Source organism: Gekko japonicus, unplaced genomic scaffold, assembly GCF_001447785.1.
Source record: "Gekko japonicus isolate JY-2015 unplaced genomic scaffold, Gekko_japonicus_V1.1 scaffold755, whole genome shotgun sequence".
NCBI lineage: Eukaryota > Metazoa > Chordata > Lepidosauria > Squamata > Gekkonidae > Gekko > Gekko japonicus.
In genome coordinates this window covers 420,204-446,404 of record NW_015174865.1, presented here as the reverse complement: position 1 = coordinate 446,404, position 26,201 = coordinate 420,204, and the positions used below count along the sequence as shown (strand labels likewise).

General features: G+C 52.2%; 1 protein-coding gene across 1 annotated transcript in view; it reads left to right on the top strand.

Annotated features, from left to right (window-relative positions):
- Window positions 1-26,201, top strand: part of USP21 (ubiquitin specific peptidase 21) — a 55,974-nt gene that overhangs the window by 7,936 nt on the left and 21,837 nt on the right. Inside the window, exons 2-7 of the mRNA XM_015424734.1 lie at window positions 5,407-5,500; window positions 6,301-7,114; window positions 11,539-11,598; window positions 18,765-18,888; window positions 21,406-21,517; window positions 25,172-25,309. Coding sequence (XP_015280220.1) covers window positions 6,326-7,114; window positions 11,539-11,598; window positions 18,765-18,888; window positions 21,406-21,517; window positions 25,172-25,309 — 1,223 coding nt within the window. The 5' untranslated portion in view covers window positions 5,407-5,500; window positions 6,301-6,325. The remainder of the gene's footprint in view (window positions 1-5,406; window positions 5,501-6,300; window positions 7,115-11,538; window positions 11,599-18,764; window positions 18,889-21,405; window positions 21,518-25,171; window positions 25,310-26,201) is intronic.

Below are 26,201 nucleotides of genomic sequence, written 5' to 3'. Positions count from 1 at the left end.
ATTTTTGGCCACAGTGCAACAGAGTGTTGGACTGGATGGGCCATTGACCTGATCCAGCATTGTCTTCTCTTATGTTCTTAAAGCTGCTAGCACAGGTGTTACCTAGAGTTTGGTGTAGTGGTTAAGAGCGGTGGACTCTAATCTGGGAGAGCCGGGTTTAATTCCCTACTCCTCCCCATGCAGGTGCTGGTCATAAGTCCTTCCAGAGCTGTTCTCTCAAGGACAGTTCTCAGGAGAGCTCTCTCAGCCCCACCTACCTCACAGGGTGTCAGTTGTGGGGAGGGGAGGGGAAAGGAGATTGTAAGCCGCTCTGAGACACCTTCGGGTAGTGAAGGGCGGGGTATAAATCCAATCTCTTTTCTTCTTTTTAAAATGTTATATGGATTCATGGAGGATAGGTCTGTCAGTCAGCAGTTATTGGTGGCGAGGCCTAAAAATGGAACCCCTGTGTACAGAGGCAGTCTATCTCTGAATGCCAGAGGGACCAAATGGAAGGCGAAGGCTGCTGCCTTCTTGCTCTGGTTGCCAGTTTCCCAGGACGCACGTGGCCGCTTTGGAAACAGAATGTTGGGCTCGATCAGATTCCGTACGGAAACATGTTATTCTTGTTTCCATAATTTATGTAATTTTTCATAATAGCGTTTGGCAAGCTTTTTAGAATGTGGCTTTTGTGGTTGCGGAACGCTCGGCTCAACTTGCAACACATGTATTTTCAAAAATATATGTATTTAACTCAGAGTCTTGTAGCCCCTTAGACTATTGTCTGAGGACAGCGACTGCTAAGAGAAAGTGAAGGGTGCAAATAAATGTTCAGCCCGTGGGGCTGAACTGGTAGCACGCTGCATATGGGGAAAGAACAATCCATACAGAACAACTTAGAGCAGCCAAAATATCTCTGCTAAAGGAACAGGATTGTGTTGCATGCCAAAACTGGCTGTCTTCATTGCATCAAAAACAAGGGGTGGGAGATGTAGCTCAGAGCACCTGCTGTGAACATAAGAACATAAGAGATGCCAGTGTTGGATCAGGCCAAAGGCCCATCCAGTCCAACACTGTGTGATACAGTGGCCAGAAATACCAGTGCCATCAGGAGGTCCACCAGTGGGGCCAGGACATTAGAAGCCCTCCCACTGTTGACCCCCTCCCCCCAAGCACCAAGATGACAGAGCATCTACGGGGAAGACAAAGAGCCTAGGACCTTCGCTTTCTGGCTCTTCTTGGGCTTCTCACAGAGCCCCTAGTCCAAGATTTCCTAGGCTAAGAGCCACAGGCAAAGAGCCTTTAGCTCGCCCTTCGGCTCGTGCCAGAGGCTGTGCCTGTGGCAAGGTGCTTTCCTAAATACTGAATTACAGTCAATCACAGTCAAACAATGCCCCTTCCTCTCCCTCTCTCAAGTAGCCAGGACTCTGCAACAACTCTAAGCGCTTCCACTCACTCCCAGACCAGTCCTCCCACACAGTATCCTCAGCTGAACCCCTTCAGCTGAAAGCAAGTAAAAAAAAAACCACTCACCCCTCTGTCTCCTGCTCAGAGCTCAGCTGGGTCTCCTGCAGAAGGTCACAGAATCATAGAGTTGGGACCTCCAGGGTCATCTATCCAGCCCCCTGCACACCTCCAGGGTCATCTAGTCCAGCTTCAAAAGGGAATTAGATAAGCATATGGAGCAGAGGTCCATCAGTGGCTATTAGCCACAAGGTATAGATAGGGGCTCTGGGGCAAGTGATGCTCTGTCTTCTTGGTGCTTGGGGGGGGGGTCAACAGTGGGAGGGCTTCTAATGTCCTGGCCCCACTGGTGGACCTCCTGATGGCACTGGTATTTCTGGCCACTGTGTGACACAGAGTGTTGGACTGGATGGGCCTTTGGCCTGATCCAACATTGGCATCTCTTATGTTCTTATGTTAATCCCTGCACAATACCAGACATTCACAAATACTTCCCCCACACACATACACCCCAGGGACCCCTGCTCCTGCCTGGAAGATGGCAAAAAACCCTCCGGGATCCCCAGCCAAACTGGCCTGGAGAAAAATTGCTTCCTGACCCCAGAGTGGTGATTCGCGTTTCCCTGGGCATGCAAGAAAGGGCCATGAAAACTAAGCACCGAGGCGACCCTTCCTGCTCTCCCTCTCTATGGTCTCGGGTTCACACATTATTGAATCAGACCCTTGGTCCATCAGGGTTGGTATTGTCTACTCAGACTGGCAGCAGCTCTCCAGGGTCTCAGGCTGAGGTCTTTTATGTCACCTTCTTCCTGGTCCCTTTAAACTGGAGATTGAACCTGGGACCTTCTGCATGCAGAGCAGGCTCTTCCACTGAACCCCAGTCCCTTTCCCACATCTCTCCATCTAAAGGCTCCTGGGCAGCAGAGGTTGGGAATGAGGCCCCGGAGAGTCACTGCCGTGTAGATGACGCTGATCTGGGTGGACCAGTGCCCTAACTCGGTGTAAGGTTGCTTCATGTGTTCATGAGTAAATACATGAGTAACTGTAAATCACTCAGAGCCAGCAGCTCTGCAAGGATTGAGCGATTAATAAATCAAAAGTTGTTTATTATTATTATTGTTGTTGTTATTAAAGCAATAATGCTCTTCCCCCTGCTCCAAACAGTGGATGCTTCTTGGGAAAGAGAATTGCATATTTAACACTGCAGAAGAAGGTATTTGAAGAAGTGTGCGTGCAGACCGAAGCTTATATCTTGAGTAAAACTTTGTTGGCCTGAAAGGTGCCACTGGACTCAAGACTTTGTTCTGCAGAAGATTGGTTTGAGTTGATGATACTGTGGAAGGAAATGCTTCCCACTTTGCTGCCACCACCACCACTACTACTACTACTACTACTACTACTACTACTACTACTACTACTTCTTCTTCTTCTCCTTCCTTCTTCTTCTTCCTTCTTCCTTCTTCTTTCTTCTTTCTTCCTTCTTCTTTCTTTTTTCTTCTTCTTGCATTGTTTCTAATTTTTGTAACCCTGGTCTTAGCACTTTGCTTATTAAGAACATCAGAAGAGCCCTGCTTTATCAGACCAGTGGTCCATCGAGTCCAGCATCCTGTCTCACATAGCGGCCAGCCAGTTCCTCTCGAGGGCCATAAACAGGGCAGAGAGGCCGAGGCCTTCCCCTCATAAGAACACAAGAACAGCCCTGCTGGGTCAGACCAGTGAGGGTCCGTCTAGTCCAGCATCCCGTCTCACACAGTGGCCTCAACCAGTTCCTCTGGAGGGCCAACAACAGGGCACAGGTTGACTCCTGGCACTGGGATTCAGAGGTTGACTGCCTCTGAACATGGAGGTTCCCCTCGGTCACCGTGGCTAGTAGCCACTGACAGACCTCTCCTCCATGAATCTATCTGTTCCCCTTTTAAAGTTGTCTATTCTTGTGGCCATCACTGCATCCTCCGGCAGCGAATCCCACATTTTAATCACTCTGTGTAAAGAAGTATTTCTTCTTACTAGGCGTCTCATGCAATTTAACTGCTTTGTTTGAGATCGTGTAATCCGCCTGGTGTCTCAGTGAAAGAGGCTGGCTATACATAAATTTTTGTCAGTCTTTGTTGTTTAAATACAGGGGTCATTTTGTAGAAAAAGAGGTGCAGGAGCTCATTAGCATAACCTATTTGCATATGCCACACCCTCTGACATCACCGGAAGTGTGTAGGAAGGCTCCACTGGACGGTTTTGGATTGCTAGCTATTGGTTGGGGGGGGAGAACGTGCAGATCTGGTCCTCAGAGAGGAGGGAGAGCTTGTACCTGAATAAAACTTGGTCTTAGGTGCCACTGGACTGTTTTGGACCGGGGCGGGGCCCTCTGCAGCTTACCTGGCTGCTTCTTGCTCTGACTGAAGGTTGCTGGGAGCAGGGGGTGGGGCTTGTTGCGTGTGCCCGCCCCCTGGGCTCTTTACTGCCGGAGCTCCGCTCCTCTGCGCTCCTGCAGGAAATGGCCCCTGAAATAGAATATTTAAAAAGATGTAAGCATAAAATGCTCACCTGCAAAGCGTAGATTATTTTGTAACCGCCCACACTTGGAGTGCCCCGTCTGGGCCAATCTCACAAGATCTCGGAAGCTAAGCAGGGTCGGCTCTGGTTAGCCCTTGGATGGGAGCCCACCAGGGAGAACTGGCATTGCTACACAGAGGCAAGCCATGACAAACGACTTCTGTTCATCTCTTTCCTGGAAAAGCAATGGCAGGTGTCCCCAGCATTGCGCCCGTGGGTGCCGTTTTGCCTGCCGACACCTTTCCGGGTGCCCACCAAGTGTTTTTAGAAATTGGGGGGGCAGGGGGCGCTCCCGATCGGCCATTGGAGATCTGATTGGCTGTGCAAATTAAAGTAACGTCGCTTTGGTGGCAGTTGCCTCTACGGCACTGTTCCCTCTAAGCTGAGTTAGTGTGAGCTAGCTCACAGTTTTTTAGCCTCCAGCTCACACATTTTTTGTCTCCGCTCAGGAAGGGATGGCTCCAGAGCAAACTAATTTATGCAGTAGCCAAATCGCTCGCTCACAACTTTCATGCCAGTAGCTCACAAAATAGAATTTTTGCTCACAGTACTCCACAGCTTAGAGGGAGCATTGCTCTACAGTGCTGGTTTTTCTCTCTTTCCCAGTGTTTTTTTTTTTTAATTGCTCCTCTCGTCCGTTGCGCTCGGCTTCCCTTTGTGTGTGGCCCCGCCTCTCACGGCAGCCATAATGTGATCGGCTCCGCCTCCCACACCGATCATTTTGCTGTCGTGCCCACCGCCGTGTGTCCCGATTCCAAACCTGCTGGGAGGGTCGAAAAGATTGGGGACCAATGCTCCCTCTGAGATCTGGAGTCTTGTGAGCGAAAATTCTACTTTGTGAGCTATTGGCGTTAAAGTTGTGAGCGAGCGATTTGGCTCCTGCAAAGATTAGTTTGCTCTGGAGCGATCCTTCCTGAGCTGAGACAAAAATGTGTGAGCCGGAGGCTAAAAAACTGTGAGCCAGCTCACACTGACTCAGCTTAGAGGGAACACTGTTGGGGACTGCTGCCCTACAAGGTCAACATGACGGGACTGTCTACCACCACCAGGGCTGCTGGGGGAACGCCTCTGGGGTGAATTTAGTGTGCATGTGAAAAAAGGATCAGCGCCTGTTTCCTGCACTTCCTTTGTCATTCCCTCCTGAACCTGGGGACCCTGGCCACACCTGTGCCTTATTCCTATGCGTCGGCCTCCCCTGCCCACTTTGCTAAAGTCTTAGATTTATATTTCCAGATTACTGTCTCAGTTTGGAACACTGAAGGCTGCAAGCTTTTCTCCAGGGGTGGTGGTGGTGCTGAGGTGCTCAGGAAGCCTGAGATCTCTCCAGCGTGTGTCTGAATTCCGGGGGTCACCGTCTCTGAATGGAGACGGAGTCGTTTCTTACGCATCCCCGTCTTGTGTTTTGTCTTCCAGGGCAAGAGCAGAGGGGAGCCCTCGTGCGGTCAGCCACCTCTGTGAGGTGTGAGCCCTGGGCTGGCAGGGGCAAGAGGCTCTCTGCTAGTGAGAGGTAGGTGCCGATCTGGGGTAGCACTACTGGTGTCGATTGGGTTGCCAGCTTTGGGTTGGGAGATTCCTGGAGATTATGGGGGGGTGGAATCTGGGGAGGGCGGGGTTTGGGGAGGGGCGGGCCCTCAGCAGGGTCTAATGCCATAGAGCCCACCCCCCCAAAGCAGCCATTTTCTTCAGGGGAACCCATCTTGGTCATCTGGAAATCCTTTGTAAGAGCGGGACATCTCCAGGGGTCACCTGGATGTTGGCAACCCTAGGTATTGTCATGTTCCCTCCCACCCACCCACCCCTCAGACCAAGACCCCCATTCTGAGTTGGAAAATAAGGCATCCACTGTAAGGGGCTAAGCAAGGTTTATTATTGTTATTATTAGAGCCAGTTTGATGTAGTGGTTGGGAGCGTGGACTCTGATTTGGGAGAACCGGGTTTGATTCCCCACTCCTCCACTTGCAGCTGCTGGTGTGACCTTGGGTCAGTCACAAGTTCTCTCAGAACTGTTCTCTCAAGAGCAGCAGTTACTGTCAGAGCTCTCTCAGCCCCACCTACCTCACAGGGTGTCTTTTGTGGGGAGGGGAAGGGAAGGAGATTGTAAGCTGCTCTGACACTCCTTCGGGTAGTGAAGGGTGGGGTATAAATCCAACCTCCTCCTCCTCCTCTTGTCCTCCTCCTCCTTCAACTCTGTTGGGGCTTTTTGTACAGAGGCAGGTCCAGCAAGCACACCTCTCACTCCCAAGCGAGCCTTCGTAAGGTTCCAGTTCTCTCCCGTGACTGCCCCCGTCTCCGCCTCTCTTTCCCCAGGGCTTTCCTCTCCCTTCTCTCCACGATGCCCCAAGCCTCCGAGCACCGCATGAGCCGGGCCAGAGAGCAGGCGGTCATCACCTCTCAGCCGAAGGCGACCGGCAGGCTCCCGAACGGACACCGGACCCTGAGCCAAGAGCACCGCGGCCCCGCAGCCATCTCCAACGGACTCTCCGTGACGCCCAAGCTCCGGCCCCTGCCACCCAGGCCGACCCCGCTGGACGACCGGGGCAAGAAGGCCGAGCTGGACCGCGGCCGGGCCTCCAAGCGGGCGGACGCCTTGCGCAGCTCCGCCTCCCGGCGCGGGCCAGTGAAGGCAGACCACGCCCTCAAAGTGCCCGGCTGCCCGCAAGGCGGCTCCATCCCCGGCAGCGCCTCCTTCACCTTGCCGCCGGGAGTCCTCCTCGGCGGGCCGGACTCCGAGCGCCGGAGGAGCAGCCTGATCCGCTCCAAGTCCATCAGCATCGGCGACCTGAGCCAAGCGGGCGCCCGCGGGGAGGAGCAGCTGAGCGCCGTCCTGAACCGGCTGGCCCTCCGGGACCGGGACCGCAGCCCCTCGTGCAGCCACAAACTCGGCCTGGGCTCCCTGGCCCTGAAGAGGAGCTGCTCGCTCCGCAGAGTCAACGTGTCCGGCGGGCTGGACGGGAGGCCGACCGCCACGCTGCTCTCCGTCCGCACGGAAGGCTGCCCCAGGCTCCGCGCTTCGGACCCCCAGGCCGTGGAATACGCGCACCCCCAAGACATCCTGGTGTCGACGAGCCCGCCCCAGATCAAGACCCCCATTCCCAGCAGGCTGGAAGAGAAGGCGTCCACTGTAAGGGTTGTTGTTGTTATCATCGTACGGCAGTGTGTGTTGTATAGTCAGGAGAGCTGAAGGTTGCCCGGCAGCCAGAAGTTCTAGCTGTATTTAGTATTATGCACCACTAGGTGGCAAGCTAGACTTGTTTTCAAGGCAAGAGGCGTTTCAGAGGTGGTTTGCCATTGCCTGCCTCTGCTTCAGTTTGGTGTAGTGGTTAAAATGCGCGGACTCTAATCTGGGAGAACTGGGTTTGATTCCCCACTCCTTCACTTGCAGCTGCTGGATGACCTTGGGCAAGCCCTAGTTCTCTCACAGCTGTTCTTGAAAAGAGCAATTCTTGAAAGAGCTCTCTCAGCCCCACCTACCTCACAAGGTGTCTATTGTGGGAGGGGAAGGAAAAGGAGTTTGTAAGCCGCTCTGAGACTCTGAGTGAAGGGCAGTGTCTAAATCCAATCTCCTCCTCCTTTTTCTTCTTTATGACCCTGGTATTCCTTGGAGGTCGCCCTTCCAAATACTAGCCAAGGCTGACCCTGCTTAGTTTCCAAGATATGACAGGATCGGGCTATCCTGGGCTGCGGCTGAGTGGAGCACCGGGCTCCTGTGACCGGGGTGGGGGGTGGCTTCTTGGCTAAGGTTGATACTGCAGGCTGAGGCCACCTGAGCTAACCAACTTGTTTGGGTCACCCTAGGGTCTTAGTGCCCGGACCTGCATGGCCCAGGCTCGCCTGATCTTGTCAGATCTCAGAAGCTAAACAAGGGTCGTCCCTCAGTGCTTGGGTGGAAGACCTCCAAGGAAGTCCAAGGTTGCCGTGTGGAGGTGGCCAGCGGCCAACCGCCTCTGAACATCTGTCGCCCTGAAAACCCCACGGGGGTCGTCATAAATCAGCTGTCACTCGATAGCACTTTACACAGACAGGACCTTAGGAATACTAGTACCGGGGGAAGGTTAAGGGTATCATACCTTTGCCCGCGCTACACAAGAGCCAGATCCAAGTCCGGCAGCACCTTATCGACCAGGAAGATTTCCAGGGTATCAGCTTTCAAGAGTCCAAACATGCAGTTTAGTGTAGTGGTTAGGAGCACAGACTCTAATCTGGGAGGACTGGGTTCGATTCCCCACTCCTCCACATGCGGCCGCTGGTGTGACCTTGGGCCAGTTGCAAGTTCTGTCCGAGCTGTTCTCTCACGAGCAGTCCTCCAGAGAGCTCTCTCAGCCCCACCGACCTCACAGGGTGTCTGTTGTGGGGAGGGGAAGGGAGAGGAGATTGTAAGCCTCTTTGAGACTCCCAAGTGAAAGGCAGCCCCTCCTCGATTATGTGGAAGGCGATGTAAAAGAGCCCTTTCCCCAAGGCCCCGGAGAACCGCTGCCAGTCAGAGAAGGCGAGGATGACCTTGCTGGACCCAGTGGCCTGTCGATGAGCTGAAATGTGACCGCCGCCCGAGAATGTGGTGGCGGGCCATTGGCTTTGTAAGGGGTCTAGATGCATGAGGTCAAAATGGAGCCTCCAAGTGCAGAGACATTATACCTCTGGATACCAACTGGTAGGGGCAGGACAGGGCTGTTACCCTCATTGGCCTGGTCCCAATTTGAGGCAGGGCACTCAAGTGACCTTTCGTCAGCTGTGGCCGCATTTCGTACCCACATTTTGAGTCAGTTGGGTGTAGTGGTTAAGAGTGGCGGACTCTAATCAGGGAGAACCAGGTTTGATTCCCCCACTCCTCCACATACAGCTGCTGATATGACCTTGGGTCAGTCATAAGTTCTCTCAGAGCTGTTCTCTCAAGGGTGGTTCTCGAAAGAGCTCTCTCAGCCCCACCTACCTCACAGGGTGTCTGTTGTGGGGAGGGGAAGGGAAAGGAGATTGAAAGCCGCTCTGAGACTTCTTCAGGTAGTGATGGGTGGGGTATAAACCCAATCTCCTCCTCCTGATTTGCGAGCATAGCAAATAAGAGAAGCTATACTCTCAAATGTGCTACTCTTTTTTCCCTCTTAGTTGACCCGCTTGACCAGCCAGTCCCTGTTGCCGCATCCCCAGGCTCCCCTTATTTTGGGAGGACGCGCAGCTTCGGTCGGCTCCCCTCCCCCAGTGTCCCGCCTGGTTCCCTGATCGCACCCAGTTTCCCCAGCAACACCGTCAACTCACATGCAGGTCCATCTGGCGCCTGGTGAAGGTGTAACCGTTAATTAATTCCCCCAGGGGAAGCCTTTTATGCATTCTCAACAGGGCCGGGGAGGCCCAGGGGAACGGCCAGCTGAGCTGGGCGGGACGAATGCTCCTATTGGCTCCCTAGAAAGTCGCACACAGGCCTCCGGCAGGTGGCAGCTGGGACTCTTTGGCCAACTCTGGGCCTTCCCTCGTGTCAAAGACCTCCGTGGTTCTCCTAAGGGGCCCGCTAGGGTACCCTACGCATTGCGTTTTGTTATGGTCGTATATAATGTGTGTGGGGTATTTTTTTTTTTTAAGTCTTTGTTGGGCCTCCAAACACCCCACCGTTCCCCCGAGTGTCTCTCCCAGCTAATTAATCCCACAGTGCTGAGCCCTCCAGAAGAGCCAGGAATAGCCCAGGGAAAGAGAGGATTGGGGGGGTGGGGTGGAGGGGGGGGGGGGGGGGGGGAGGAGGGCCCCGCAGTCCTTTTGCGTTCGGCGCCACGCAGGGCGCGCGCGACCTCTCCTCCTCGCCCTCCGCTCGGACCGAGGGGAGTCATGCCGGGCCTCCCGGGGGCCACTCTGGTGGAGCTGCCCCGCAAACTGCACCGCACGCTGGCCACCAAGCGGGAGCTCCACGGCCGAGGGGCCGACATCTCCGAGTCGGTGGTGCACACGGCCGTGATGGGGCTCCTCCTGATGACCAGCGAGGTAATGCCACGGACACCCCCCCCCCTTTCGGCCACCACCACACCGTGAAAGCCAGTGTCGCCAAGTTCCGGGGCGGGGAAGGTTGACGGCGGCTTGGGGCAAGGCTGGTTTGGGGGGTGGCCTCGACCTGAGTGTCTGGATGGTGCCTTTCGTGGTAGATGGAGAACAGAGGCCCGTCCACCTTTTCAGACCCAGGAGCAGTGTTCCCTCTAAGCTGAGTTAGTGTGAGCTAGCTCACAGTTTTTTAGCCTCCAGCTCACCCGTTTTTGTCTTAGGAAGGATGGCTCCCAGGAGGCATCTTTTGTTTCAGTGGGGGGGGGTGTTCTGGTTTTCTGTTCTCTTCCCTCCAGCTTGAAAGGGGGACAGCAGGGCCTCTGGGATGTTTATAGCTGTGTGGAAAGCGGAGGAATTCTCACACACAGCGAGAAAAGCCCCGGTACTTCTTCGAAGCTATCGGAAGTCAAGAAGTTGCTTCTCTTCCTCTGCACTTTGGTCACCTGCTTTCTGCTTCTAACATATGATGGCGGCCCCCCTAGAGGGGCTGGTCTTAAGTTGCAGCCAGTGCGGGGGGGGGGGCTCCCCACTGGTTGAAAACTAGCTCACTGGTTGGAAAAAAACCCACTGGGGGGGAATCGGTCTGGGGTACGCAGCCCCTGTTTGAGAACGCTAGTCGTCAAACGAAACAGACCCCAAACAGCCCCCCACCCGTGTCCCTTTCTTGATTCTGTTCATATTTAATTCCTGCCGGCATAACAATACCATTAATGATGTCTTTGAGCTGCTATTATGTGTTGTATTTAAATGTCACAAGCCCGCCCTCCGCGATGAACTGCGGTTTGCCGGCAGCCCTCTGTGCATGGTGGTTTGGAAGGGAGCCGAAATTTGCCGCTGTGCCATTTTTTAAATTGGCGTGGCCAGTGTTCCCTCTAAGCTGAGTTAGTGTGAGCTAGCTCACAGGTTTTTAGCCTCCGGCTCACAAATTTTTGCCTTGGCTCAGGAAGAATGGCTACAGAGCAAACTAATTTTATGCAGTAGCCAAACTGCTCACTCACAACTTTAATGCCAGTAGCTTACAAAGTAGAATTTTTGCTCACAAGACTCCACAGCTTAGAGGGAACATTGGTGGCCGTGTATGTATTTAAAGGTGTAAGCAGCAGTTGTGTAAGCAGCAGTTCTGTCCAATCAGCATCTGGAAACATTGGTGTAGAAAAAGACACCAGCAGGGTGGCAGAGGGGTGTGCCCCAGCATTTTCTTTGTGTGGGGTTGTTTCTCTTCCCCACAAGGTTTAACTGTCCAGAGACAACGAGTTCAAGAGCTGGCATGGGGTGGTGGTCGGACTAGGATCGGGGAGCTCCACTCTGCTTGCTGCTCCGATCTCACCTTTTCAGCCTGACCTACCTTATAAGGCTGTTGTGAGGACAAGACAAGAATGACGTAGACTGCTTTGTGTTGGGGAGAAAAGTGAGGTATAAATGGAGTGAATAAATAAAATAAGCTGTCTTAACCAAAGGGACATGGCGATCAGTGGGGAAAGTCATCTTTCTGTTCTGTTTGTCTGTGTTGTTGTTGTTTTTTTTTAGACCCATCACACTCTCCTGCTGGGATCCGGGCACGTCGGTCTCCGCAATCTTGGCAACACGGTAAGAGGAGGGCTCTCTCGCTCTCTCTGCCCTTGGCAGTTAGAAACCCGCTTCCCCACAAGGGCCCTCGCGTTGCAAAGCGTTTCTTGAAAGCAAGAAGTAAAACGTGCAATCTTTGTTTCTCGAGACGGTGTCTTAAAATAGCCGGCACTGGAAAGTCAAACAAGTAGCAGATTGCTGCCTTTGTCGCTAAGTGTCGGCCTTATGGAATCGGAGCAACGCAGTAGGCGAGCCGATGTCTCTTAGTGGTGTATGCGAACAAGCAGCACGGCTCCGAACACTTGTGTGCACGGGGGGGGGGGGGGGGGGGGGAGGTAGGCAGAGCCGCGAGCACAGTTGCACTGTGCCAAGGACAGAAAGTGGGAGAGAGAGAGAGGTGGTTGCTCCATGGCAGGAGACGTGCTCTGCGTGCGGGAGGTCCCAGGTTCAATTCCTGGCATCTCCAGCTACAAGGGCGCTGGGGGAACACATGCTTGGTAACCGAAAAGGTACCACGGCAGCTGGGAGAGCAGCAGAGGCAGGTCACCGCAACAGCACAAGAGATGAAAAGGAGGATGCGTTGTATGTGGGAAAGGGCACATGAGACGCTGCCATGTATGTGGGAAAGGGCATGTGAAATACTGCCATGTATGTAGGAAAGGGCACGTTAGATGCTTCTGTGTATGTGGGAAAGGGCACGTGAGATGCTGCCTTGTGTGGGGTCAGACTGATGTCCCGTACAACCTGGGACCGTCTGCTCTGCTTGGCAGCATTCTCCAAGGCTAAAGGGAGGGCTCTTTCTCAGATCCACATGCCTGTTCCGTGTTGCCTGGGACAGTTCCTGAACTGTCAGGCACGAAGAGCACGTGCGCTCCGCAGAGTGACAATCCCTGATTAAAGTGTGGGATTCACTGGCAGAGGATGTAGCGAAGGCCAAGGGTCAGACAGCTTTAAAAGAGGATTAGACAGATTCATAGAGGAAAGGTGTATGAGCAGCTACTAGTCATGGTTGACTAAAGTGAACCTTTGAATACCCATGCCAGGAGGCAACACCAGGGGAAGGCCTCGGCCTCTCTGCCCTGTTGTTGGCCCTCCAGAGGAACTGGTTGGGGCCACTGTGTGAGACAGGATGCTGGACTAGAGGGACCCTCACTGGTCTGATCCAGCAGGACTCTTCTTAGGTTCTTATGAGAAGAAGGCCTCGGCCTCTCTGCCCTGTTGTTGGCCCTCCAGAGGAACTGGTTGGCCGCTGTGTGAGACAGGATGCTGGGTTAGATGGACCCTCTCTGGTCTGATCCAGCAGGACTCTTCTTAGGTTCTTATGAGGGGAAGGCCTTGGCCTCTATGCCCTGTTGTTGGCCGTCCAGAGGGACTGATTGAGGCCACTCTGTGAGGCAGGATGCTGGACTAAGATGGACCCTCACTTTTTTATATAAATTTATTTTCATTTTTCATTTCACAAAGATATGTACATATATCCATTTAATACTTATACATTACTTATTGTAAAATGTCCCTCTCTCGGTTATCATCCATTATCTATTTCTAGAAAATTTTCAAATCTACTGTATCTTCTTCAGTTTCAGCCATTTGTAAATTACTTCCCATCTGTCCCAAAAAAGTTCCTCTGGTTTCTTCTGTAGTGTCATGCTCAGTTTATCCATTTCAGCTATTTCCAGAATCTTCTGTATAAGTTCTCTTATTGATGGTATAGCTTTTGACTTCCAACGCTTTGCTATCAGAATTCTTGCTGCTGTTAATAAGTATATTATTATATGTTGGTGGTTCTTTATTGTATCCAGAATCATGTTCAATAAATACGTTTCTGGTGTTAAAGGCATATTAATTTTGAGTATATCTGAGAAGTTTTTAGATATTTTTTTCCAAAAGGTTTGTGTTTTGTCACACCTCCACCAATTATTCCTTCTGCATCTCCAACAGATGTTTGAAGCTTTCGGGATTAGATGAACCCTCACTGATCTAATCGAGGAGGGCTCTTCTTAGGCTCTTGTAAGGAGAAGGCCTTAGCCTCTCTGCCCTGTTGTTGGCCCTCCAGAGGAACTGGTTGGGGCCACTGTGTGAGGCAGGATGCTGGAGTAGATGGACCCTCACTGGTCTGATCCAGCAGGGCTCTTCTTGTGTTCTTATGAGGGGAAGGCCTCAGCCTCTCTGCCCTGTTGTTGGCATTCCAAAACAACTGGTTGGCCTCTGTGTGAGACTGGTTTCTGGACTCGATGAACCCCGGTCTGATCCAGCAGGGCTCTTCTTAGGTTCTTATGAAGGGAAGACCTCGGTCTCTCTGCCCTGTTGTTGGCCCTCCAGAGGAACTGGTTGGGGCCACTGTGTGAGGCAGGATGCTGGATTAGATGGACCCTCACTGGTCTGATCCAGCAGTTCTCTTCTTAGGTTTTTATGAGGGGAAGGCCTCAGTCTCTCTGCCCTGTTGTTGGCCCGCCAGAGGAACTGGTTGGGGCCACTGTGTGAGGCAGGATGCTGGACTAGATGGACCCTCACTGGTCTGATCCAGCAGATCTCTTCTTAGGTTTTTATGAGGGGAAGGCCTCGGCCTCTCTGCCCTGTTGTTGGCCCGCCAGAGGAACTGGTTGGGGCCACGGTGTGAGGCAGGATGCTGGACTGGACCCTCACTGGTCTGATCCAGCAGGGCTCTTCTGATGTTCTTATGAGGGGAAGGCCTCAGCCTCCCTGCCCTGTTCTTGGCCCTCCAGAGGAACTGATTGGGGCCACGGTGTGAGGCAGGATGCTGGACTAGATCGACCCTCACTGGTCTGATCCAGTGGGGCTCTTCTTTTATTCTTATGAGGGGAAGGCCTGTATAAGAACATAAGAACATAAGAGACGCCAATGTTGGATCAGGCCAAAGGCCCATCCAGTCCAACACTCTGTGTCACACAGTGGCCAGAAATACCAGTGCCATCAGGAGGTCCAGCAGCCTCTCTGCCCTGTTGTTGGCCCTCCAGAGGAACTGCTTGGGGCCACGGTTTGAGACAGGATGCTGGACTAGATGGACCTTCACTGGTTTGATCTAGGAAGATTCTTTTTATGTTCTCTCTCTTTCTGGCTCAATGAGGCAGAATGGCCGTTTAGCCCCACAGGCTAACTTTGGGATAACGGGCTTAGCAAAACCTGATTCCGGTTCATTTTAAATGGCTGTGAGACCTGCGTGTTTCTGCTCTCAACCCTCCTGCTTGGCAGAGAACCCTGTGGGATTTGAAAGCTTGCCTCATTTTGAATCGAGGCTCTGTGTTTTTTCTCTCTCTGAGTCTCAAAGCAGTGTGAGGCGTTGTTTTGTGTTGTGGGAGGACCAAGGAGACCTGGGTTCAAGCTGTTGGTCTGCCCTTGGCCCAGTCACGCTCTCTCTTAGTCTACCCTACCTCGCAGGGTGGTTGTGAGGGGAGAATGGAAGATGCACTGTCTAGGTTCCCCGGCAAGGCGGGATATAAATTGAAAATAATAAATAAATAAATAGGTCTGCCTGTGGAGCTTCAGTGTTCAGAAATAAGGGCTTTTCTGCCACGTGGCTGCACGTGGCTGTCTCCTTGTCAAAAGCCTCCTGCTGCCTTAAATGTTTGAGGAGTGACTTAAAATTACTCCCCCCCCCCCAGAAGATGGGATGGGGGAGGAATGCAGATAGTAATAGGCTATATTCTGGCCTCAAAAACCGATATAGCCGCTGTAGTGGAATCCTTTTATTAGGACCAGCTGAAAGGAACAAAATATTGATCTGGTTTTCAGTTTACACAGAACTTTTTCCTTGGAGGTTTTCAAACAGAGGCTCAATGGCCATCTGACAGCGATAACTGATTCTGTGAACTTAGGCAGACCATGAGAGGGAGGGCAGGAAGGATTGCATCAGTGTGCTTAGTTCTTGTGGCCCTTTCTTACATGACCAGGGAAATGCCGATTGCCGCTTTGGGATCAGGAAGCCATTTTCCTCCACGTCATTTTGGCTGGAGATCTTGGAGATTTTTTGTCATCTTCTGGGCGTGGAACAGCGGTCACTGGGGGTGGTGGGGGAGAGGGATTTGTGAATTTGTGCAAGGAGTTGTGAATTTGTGCAAGGAGTTGGACTAGATGACCCTGGAGGTCCCTTCCAACTCTATATTCTATGAGTTTATTGGGGAGGGGGAGGGATTTGCTTGCCAGGGTATTTGCCTGCCGGAACATCAGTCTGAGACAGCCGCCACGGGCAGCCGGCTACTCTTGCTCACCCCATACAAACACACGCCTGATCTTCCACTCAGTGGTTTTCTCTGGTGCAAGGAGGAATGAGCAGGTTCTGGGTGCCTTAGGAGCAGGTGGAGCCACCTCAGCCTGAGTGAGACCATTTGTCCCTTTTAGCTCCGCAATATTTATCTACACAGACTGGCAGAAGCTCTCCGGCATGGTGCTGCGGGGGGGTGGTGGGAGCCTGCCCCTGGAGATCCTGATCTGGAGATGCCAGGGTTTGAACCAGGGACCTTCTGTTGGCAGAGCAAGTTCCCTGCCACTGAGCCACAGGCCCCTTCCCCTTAAACAAAGAAGACGTGCTTTCCTAATCAGGGGTCATTTCGTAGAAAAAGAGGGGCAGGAGCTCATTAGCATAATTCATTAGCATAACCTATTTGCATATGACACACCCCCTGACATCACCGGAAGTGTGTCAGAAGGCAACACCCACCGCTCAGGCTCCACTGCACTGTTTTGGATTGCTAGCTATGGGGGGGGGGTTAACGTGCAGATCTGTCCTCGCAGAGGAGGGAGAGCTTGTACCTGAATAGAACTTGGTCTTAAAGGTGCCACTGGACTGTTTTGGATGGGGGGGGGGGCTCTGCAACTTCTCTGGCTGCTTCTTGCTCTGACTGAGGGCTGCTGTGAGCAGGGGGCGGGGCTTGTTGCATGTGCCCGCCCCCTGGGCTCTTTACTGCCGGAGCTCCGCTCCTGTGCGCTCCTGCAGGAAATGACCCCTGTTCCTAACCATTGGCAGTGTGGTTGCTAGACCAGCAGCTCTCAGCCTTTTAGGTATGGTGACTCACGAGTCCAAATTTGTTTGTTCTGGTGACCCGTCCAGGGATGCCCCAAGGTTTTTTGGTGCCCTAGATGGACGATGACGCCCATCTAGTTCAGCATTCCATTTTCTGCAGTGGCCAGCCAGATGCTTTTGAGAAACCGAGGAACCATGGCCCAAAGGGCGCAGCTGACCCCACTGTGAACCCCAAGCAAGTGGCTTTCCGACATAGGCAAGCCTTTGCGTCCTTTGACCACCCTCTCCTTCCCCTTTACTCCTTCAGATCCCCCCTATGATCCTAAGAAACTCATTCTAGTAACCATCAGGACACATTTCACTTGACCCAAGGGTATGTGCAGTGAAGTGAAAAAATGTCAACTAACGTATGACTTGGAAGATGCTGTTTCCACGGTCAGATCCTGGTTCCCAAAATACAAAACAGAGCAGTGGAGAGGGTAGGAAGGTGGCCATCGTGGAGGGCTGGCCAGCAAGCCCCTTACAGAGGCTTCGCGACCCACTTTTGAGTCCTGACCAACAGTTTGGGAAACACAGTATGAGTCAATGGCACCATGCTTTGATGGGCACAGGTATAGACAGCTTTAACAGGGCATTAGGCAAATTTGTGGCAGAGAGGTCTCTCAGTGGCTACCAACCCTGGTGACTAAAGGGAACCTCCACATCCCAGTGCCAGGAGGCAACATCAGGGGAAGGCCTCGGCCTCTCTGCCCTGTTGTTGGCCCTCCAGAGGAACTGGTTGGAGCCACTGTGTGAGACAGGAGGCTGGACTAGACGGACCCTCACTGGTCTGATCCAGCAGGGCTCTTCTGATGTTCTTGTGAGGGGAAGGCCTCGGCCTCTCTGCCCTGTTGTTGGCCCTCCAGAGGAACTGGTTGGAGCCACTGTGTGAGACAGGAGGCTGGACTAGACGGACCCTCACTGGTCTGATCCAGCAGGGCTCTTCTGATGTTCTTGTGAGGGGAAGGCCTCGGCCTCTCTGCCCTGTTGTTGGCCCTCCAGAGGAACTGGTTGGAGCCACTGTGTGAGACAGGAGGCTGGACTAGACGGACCCTCACTGGTCTGATCCAGCAGGGCTCTTCTGATGTTCTTGTGAGGGGAAGGCCTCGGCCTCTCTGCCCTGTTGTTGGCCCTCCAGAGGAACTGGTTGGAGCCACTGTGTGAGACAGGAGGCTGGACTAGACGGACCCTCACTGGTCTGATCCAGCAGGGCTCTTCTGATGTTCTTGTGAGGGGAAGGCCTCGGCCTCTCTGCCCTGTTGTTGGCCCTCCAGAGGAACTGGTTGGAGCCACTGTGTGAGACAGGAGGCTGGACTAGACGGACCCTCACTGGTCTGATCCAGCAGGGCTCTTCTGATGTTCTTGTGAGGGGAAGGCCTCGGCCTCTCTGCCCTGTTGTTGGCCCTCCGGAGGAACTGGCTGAGGCCACTGTGTGAGACAGGATGCTGGACTAAAGGTTTGATCCAGCAGGGCTCTTCTGATGCTTCTTTCCCCCCGTCACAGCAAGGAAGCAGCTGGAAGGAATGGAGAAGGGAAAGGAATCCAGGTTGGGGAGCTGGCTTGGGCACCTGTCTAGCTCGGCATTTCCATTTCTTACAGAGGCTGACCAGATGTTTTTGGGAACCCAGCAGTCCTTGCACAAAAAGGGTGCAGCTGCCCCCACTATGAACCCCAAGCAAGTGATAGTCCGACATAGAAAGCCTTTGCCTATAGAGGTTTGACCACCCTCTCCTTCTCCATCACTCCCTCTAATCCCCTCTAAGATGCTAAGAAACTCACTGCAGTAACCATCAGAGCATGTTGCACTAGATTAACGTATATGTGCAGTGGAGGGAAAAAATACCAGCTAAAGTATGGCATGGGAGATACCGTTTCCAGGGTCAGATCTTGGTTTTTGAGGTACAAAAGGGAGCAGTGGGAAGGGCAGGGGCGCCCGTTAGGCCCCCGACCCATTTTCAGAGGTTTTGGGGTCCTGACCCAGAAGTTGGGACACGCAGTGCTAGGCAACGGCACCGTGCTTCCTTTCTCCCCGTCAGACGATGGAAGGAGCTGGCCTCTGCCCAGAACGGGGAAGGGAAAGAAATCCAGGCCGGGGAGCTGACTGGGATGGGAAGACAGAGGCTGCAGTTAACGCTCTGATGCGCGTTCTCCCTTTCTCTCCCGGCAGTGCTTCATGAACGCCGTGCTCCAGTGCCTGAGCAGCACCAAGCCCCTGCGGGATTACTGTCTGCGTCGGGAATTCCGGCAGGAGCAGCCCGGCGCCCTGCGGTCCCAGCAGGAGCTGACCGAAGGTAAAGGAGGCAGCTTCCGAGCGAGAGACACGAGCGCTTTCTAGCAGGTGTCACGGCGGGTTATGTAACGAGATCGCCGCCTGATCTCACTCCAGCCAATGGGATTCCGGCAGAGAGTCGGGGATCTAAATCCATCTCCGAAGGACCTTAATTGGCAGTCCCTCGATGGCTGGTGTTATATAAGTGCCTGGCCTCAAGAGGCCCCGGTTCCACCTCCGTCTTGTCCCTCGCTCCCCTGTGGAGCTTTTCAGAGGCTGCGCTCTCCTGCCATTGGTTTGCACGTGTGCGGTAAAGAGGCTGGGCTGGCAGCAGTTTTCTGTGGGGGCGGAGCATTGGAGGAGGAGGAGATTGGATTTGTACCCCGCCCTTCACTACCCGAAGGAGTCTCAGAGCGCCTTACAATCTCCTTCCCCTCCCCCTCCCCACAACAGACACCCTGGGAGGTAGGTTGGGCTGAGAGAGCTCTTTCGAGAGCTGCCCTTGAGAGAACAGCTCTGAGAGAACTTGTGACTGACCCAAGGTCACACCAGCAGCTGCAAGTGGAGGAGTGGGGAATCAAACCTTGTTCTCCCAGATTAGAGTCTGTGCTTTTAACCACTACATCAAACTGGCCCATGCAGGACATCATCGATGTACAGTTCTGATGTTGTATTGATATTGTTTAACTGTAGCCTTTTTGTAGCCCTTCTGGATGCTCAGAGGGCTCTGTGTGCACCATTGTACTACTTACAACAACCCTGTAAGAAGGTTATTATTGTACTCCTTACAACAACATTATTGTATTCCTTACAACAACCCTGTAAGATGGCCAGGGTCATTACCTTTGTTTTGCTGGCCCTGAGAGCGCAGTGACTTGCCTGAGGCTATCAAGCGGTTTGTGGCAGAGCCGAAATTAAAACTCAGGGTTTTCCGATTCTGCCTCCTTGCCACTACACTACAACAGTGTTCTTTTGCCAGGTGTCCACGTGCCTCTCAACCATCCTTTATACCCACTGGCCAGGTCACGGGAGGAAGGGTTCTCACTTGCAGAGCAAGTGGATAGACTACAGCGTGCACATTTTCTCTTGTATCTCTGCAAAGAAAAAGGCCAGGTGGGTGCCTTTCTCCGTTGGGGAGTTAGAAATTCAGGGGCCAGTCTCTAGGGCTGAATGGAGCCTCATTTGGGAAGCTCTCCTTGGCCTGCAGGGGGGTGGAGGACCAGGGATGATCCGTTGTTCATTTGTCGTCCCTGTGTAATTGTTTCCTAAGACCTTTAACCGAAAATGTTGCTAGGTATTTTATTAGTCTTCCATGCCTCCACAGCTGCTATTCTAGTGTACTTCTATTTCCACACCCTCCCCCCCTAATTATTCTAGAACACACTTTTCCCCAGTCCTCTAATCTGAGGATCCCTTGCTTTCTACACCCAGTTTGGTGTAGTGGTTAAGAGCAGCAGACTCTAATCTGGAGAACCGGGTTTGATTTCCCCACTCGTCCACCACATGAAGCCAGCTGGGTGACCTTGGGCCAGTCACAGTTCTGTCAGAACTCTCTTAGACTCACCAATCTCACAGGGTGTCTGTTGTGGGGAGAGAGAGGAAGGGACGGCAATTGTAAGCTGCTTTGAGACTCCTTAAGGTAGAGAAAAGCGGGATATAAAAACCAGCTCTTCTTTCTCTGCCAATCCACAGATCCTTTGCTTTCTCTACCAATACTTCCTTACGCCTTCCTACCTGTCCCGCCCTTCTCTGGGACCGTCCAATGGCAGCTAGGGACCGTGGTGCCTCCCAGTGACATGAGGGCGCCTCAGCCAATCGCTGCCAGCGGGTTCACCTTAAGGGAAAAAATCCTTAACACACAGCAGTCATATTTGTACGGTCTTCCAGCACAGCTACAGTGGAAAAGGATCCTTGGGTGGATTACGTCCTCCGCAATTACTGCTGTTGCCGCTTCCCGTGAATCTAAATTACTTTTCCTGTGATGCTCTTTCCTGCCTCTTAGTTCACTGCAGCAGCAGAGAGCCAGTTTGGTGTAGTGGTTAAGTGTGCGGACGCTAATCTTGGAGAATCTGGCTTGATTCCCCAGTCTTCCACATGCAGTTGCTGGATGACCTTGGGCAAGGCATAGCTCTGACAGAGCAGTTTCTGTCAGAGCTCTCTCAGCCCCACCCACCTCACAGGGTGTCTGTTGCAGGGAGGGGAAGGGAAAGGAGTTTGTAAGCCGCTCTGAGACTCCGAGTGAGGGGCAGAGTATAAATCTAATCTCTTCTTCTACTCTCCTTGGCTAGACAGCAGGCCTTGGAGCTGGGTTCACCTCTGCCACAGACTTGCGTGTATGGCCTTTCCCAAGTCACTTATCCTCCCAACCTTGGTTCCTCTTTTTTTTTAACAAAGTGGGAATGGTGGACAACCAGACTCATTACACTAAGAACAAAGGCCTGTGAATGAAGTGTTTTTGCAGGTTTAAATATTGGTAGAAATGAGACGGAAAAGAGAAGACTAACCAGTGGGTATTCTTGTTCCTTGGTGGCTCCCCCAGCTTTTGCAGATGTCATCGCTGCCTTGTGGCACCCTGATTCCACGGAGGCCACCAACCCCGGCCGCTTCAAAGCCGTCTTTCAGAAATACGTGCCATCCTTCACGGGATACAGGTGAGGGAAGCCGTCTTTCTAGCCCTCTTCCTTCCTCCACCAGCCGTGGGGCTGCCTCATTCACGTCAAGAAGCTCCAGGATCAAATTAAGTTTTTGCTTCAAAAAAAAAAAAAAAAGGTTAAAGGCCAGGATCAAAATAAGAACTGACAATCCACTGTCAAGGGCACCGCCTGGCTCATTTGAATTTCCTCTAGCTGAAATGTCAATTTGGGCGTCAGCTCTTAAACGCAGTGAGCCCAGGATGGGGGGTGGTGGTGTTTGCCTGTCTGAGAATCTTGGAACAGAGGTGAGACAAAGATCGGTCAGTTTTCATCCCATTTTTCAGCCAAAAATTGACAGTCGAAGCAGCTCCGGGGGGGGGGGAGTTTCTCAGCTGGTGGCTTCTTGCCCTCCCTTCAGTGGGTTCGTCTAGGGTCATGGGAAGCTCCAGGTTGGATTGAGACACGACAGAGGGGTGTCTGGGTGCTTCCCCCCTCCCCCTTTAGAAAGATTAACCAGGGGGCCAGTCAGCCAGAGCTGCACCCGGGTATGATGGAGGAGGGCCCTTTCTGTCCAAGGTGCATTGTGGGAGATTCCTGGCTTGGCTACGGGTCCATGTTGTGCCAGTGATGGAAAAGGGCCTGGCTCCTTTGTGTCCTTCCTCTCAATTGATCTATCAAGGTGCATTGTGGGAAATCCCCGGCTTGGCTACGGGTCCACATTGTGCAAATCTCTCTCTCTTTTTTTAAAGAAAATTTGTACACCACCTTGAGCTACGTAAACTTTATCAGTGTGCAAATGCAATAAAGAAGGCCAACGCTATGCTGGGGATTATTAGGAAGGGGACTGAAAACAAATCATCCAGAATCATCATGCCCCTGTATAAATCTATGGGGCGGCCCCATTTGGAATCCTTTGTGCAGTTCTGGTCACTGCACCTCATAGTATAACACTGGAAAAGGTGCAGAAAAGGGCAACTAAAATGATTTAGGGGATGGATCACCTCCCCCATGAAGAATGGTTAAAGAGGTTAGGGCTCTTGGAGAAACGATGCTCGAGGGGTGTCGTGATAGAGGTTTACAGAATTATGCATGGGATAGAGAAGGTAGAGAAAGAAGCACTTTTCTCCCTTTCTCACAATGCAAGTACTCGTGGGCACCCCATGAAATCAATGAGCAGTAGGCTTAGGACAGATCAAAGGAAGCCCTTCTTCACCCAAAGAGTAATTAACAGATGGAATTCACTACCGCAAGACATGGTGGTAGCTACAAGCACAGACAGCTTCAAGAGGGATTGGATAAACATCTGGAGCAGAGGTCCATGAGTGGCTATCAGCCACAAGGTATAGAGGGAACATTGTCTGATACTCTAGAGGTATTCTTGGTGGTTGGGAGTTAACAGTGGGAGGACTTCTGGAGTTCTGGCCCTGCTGGTGGACCTCCTGATTGCATCTGGGTTTTGGCCACTGTGTGTCCCAGAGTGTTGGACTGGATGGGCCATTGGCCTGATCCAACATGGCTTCTCTTATGTTCTTCTATGGAGCAGAAGTCCATCAGTGGCTATTAGCTGCAGGGTACAGATGGAACACTCTGTCTGGGGCAACAGTGGGAGGGCTTCTGGTGTCTTGGCCCCGCTGGTGGACCTCCTGATGGCACCTGGGTTTTGGCCACTGGCCTGATAGAGTGTTGGACGAAATGGGCCACTGACCTGATCCAACAATTATGGAGCAGAGGTCCATCAGTGCCTATTAGCCACAAGGTATAGATAGGGACTCTGGGGCAAGTGATGCTCTGTCTTCTTGGTGCTTGGGGGGGTCAACAGTGGGATGGCTTCTAATGTTCTGGCCCCACTGGTGGACCTCCTGATGGCACTGGTATTTCTGGCCACTGTGTGATACAGAGTGTTGGACTGGATGGGCCTTTGGCCTGATCCAACATTGGCATCTCTTATGTTCTTATGTTCTTAACATGGACTCTCTTACATTCTTATGAACCCCGTGCACAGTTCTCACACTTGGCGAAACTGGGAGAGCTGCAGAATTAGCTGCGGGCAGCAGGACTGAGCTTATGTTTCTGTGTTTTTACTCAAGGGGTAGCAGAACACCTAGGTCTGAGTCCAGTAGAGTCTTAGAGACCTCTCCCAAAATACTAGCACTCAGGGGCACCCACTGAAGCAGTAGATTCAGGACGGACAAAAAGAAATACTTCTTTACCCGGTGAGTGATTAAAATGTGGAATTGGCTGCTAGAGAATGTAGCAGATGGCCACAGGCACAGGCAGCTTTAAAAGGAGATTAGATAGATTGATGGAGGACAGGTCCATCAATGACTACTAGGCATCGTGACTAGAGCGAACGTCCACCTTCAAAGGCAGTCAGCCTCTGAATCCCAATGCCAGGAGGCAGCATCAGGGGAAGCATCAGACTGCAATAAAAAACGCCAACGCTATGCTGGGGATTATTAGGAAAGGCATAGAAAACAAATCTGCCAGTATCATCATGCCCCTGTATAAATCGATGGTGTGGCCTCATTTGGAGTACTGTGTACAGTTCTGATCACCGTACCTCAAAAAGGATATTATAGTGTTGGAAAAAGTGCAGAAAAGGGCAACTAGAATGATAAAAGGGTTGGAACACTTTCCCTATGAAGAAAGGTTAAAGCCCTTGGGGCTCTTTAGCTTTGGAGAAACGATGGCTGAGGGGTGACATGATCGAGGTTTATAAGATTAGGCATGGGATAGAGCAGGTAGAGAAAGAGGTACTTTTCTCCCTTTCTCACAATACAATACCTCGTGGGCACTCCATGAAATTGCTGAGCGGTCGGGTTAGAACGGATAAAAGTAAGTACTTCTTCACCCAAAGAGTGATTAACACCTGGAATTCACTGCCACAGGAGGTGGTGGCGGCTACAAGCATGGACAGCTTCAAGTGGGAATTAGATAAACATATGGAGCAGAGGTCCATCGGCTATTAGCCACAAGGTATAGACAGGAACTCTGGGGCATGTGATGCTCTGTATTCTTGGTGCTTTGGGGGGCAACAGTGGGAGGGCTTCTAATGTCCTGGCCCCACTGGTGGACCTCCTGATGGCATCTGGTATTTTTGGCCACTGTGCAACAGAGTGTTGGACTAGATGGGCCATTGGCCTGATCCAACATTGGCTTCTCTTATGTTCTTATGAAGGCTTCGGCCTCTGTGCCCTGTTGTTGGCCCTCCAGAGTTACCGGTTGGCCACCGGATGCTAGGCAAGTTGGACCATTGGTCTGATCCAGCAAGGCTCTTCTTATGTTCACTGGTTGTGGAGGTACTACTGGACTCGAAACTCTCCGTCTCCGTGTTTTTGTTTGTCTTCAGGAGAAACAGTGACACTGTCTTTAGATTTCTCTCTCCCTGACTGCAGAGGCTGGCAGGGGGAAGGAGGAGGGCTGGATTCTGCAGATCTCTTCCACCATCAACGGCGCCTTCTCTTGACCACAGGCTTTTTGTGGCAGGGGAAAGCGCCTTGGGCTGGGGAGAGGCACTGGCAGGGGAACAGATCTGGTGGATCCAGCTCGGAATCTGCTAGGGGCTTTGCACCGATGGAAACTCCCAGATCCCTTTACTTAGAAGGAGTAGATCTTGACTGGTACGTGTTGCCCATCGCCTTTTAAGAAATGCATTTCCCTCCCCTTCTCCAGCCAGCAAGACGCTCAGGAGTTTTTGAAATTCTTCATGGACCGGTTGCACGTGGAGATCAACAGGAAGGGACGCAAAACTCCCAGCATCCTCTCCGACACCAAGCGGACCTCGGTGCTGGAGGATGCCGACACCTTGAGGTGAGCAGGGCCCGTCTGGGTGCCTCCCCGTGTGCTGAAGATCAGGGAAATCGAGTATCCAAAGAGCTGTTTTCATAATGGAATTTACAGGAACTCAGCATCGGTCAGTGTTGTTATTCCCATTCTACAGATCAGTGCTGGAAGCAATGAGTCATTGGTTTGGACAGGCCATGGCTCAGGAGCCTTTGCTTGGGATGCGGAAGGTCCCAGGTTCAATCCCCGGCATCTCCAGGTAAAAAGACCAGGCAGTAGATGATGTGAAAGACCTCAGCTTGAGACTTTAGAGAGCCGCTGCCTGTCTGAGTAGGCGCTGTGTCTCAGTGGAAGTGCCTTTGCTTGGCAAGCAGGAGGTCCCAGGTTCAATCCCTGGCATCTCTGGTGAAAAGGACCAGGTGATAAGTGATGTGAAAGACCCCTGGAGGACAGCTGCCGGTCTGAGTAGACAATACTGACCTTGACGGACCGATGTTCTGATTCAGTATAATTAAACAAACAGGAATGAGGCTGAATCACAGGCAGAAAACAAAAATAACTCCCCAGAGACAAGTATTCAATAATAATTAGTGCACAAAACTACAGTCTAATTGAAATAAAGGACCATAACAACCACGTGTAAATAAACAGAAAATTACTAAATATACTAAATTGTTAACAATAATTCCACAAGAGAATACAAGTATATTTAACGTAATATGAAGTGCAAACTCAATAGAGTTCAAAGCCGATGTAGCGTTTGCAAATGACCATATGTTTAAAGGAGGCTCGATGAATGTAACAAAAGAGCCACCTCAGTCCGTAATGCCCTTCTCTAAATTGTTAGAAGCAGAGGTCATTTCGGGGGGGATCATGGGGGATCGCAGTTCCCCCGGGTGAGGTACGGGGGGCGGGGCAC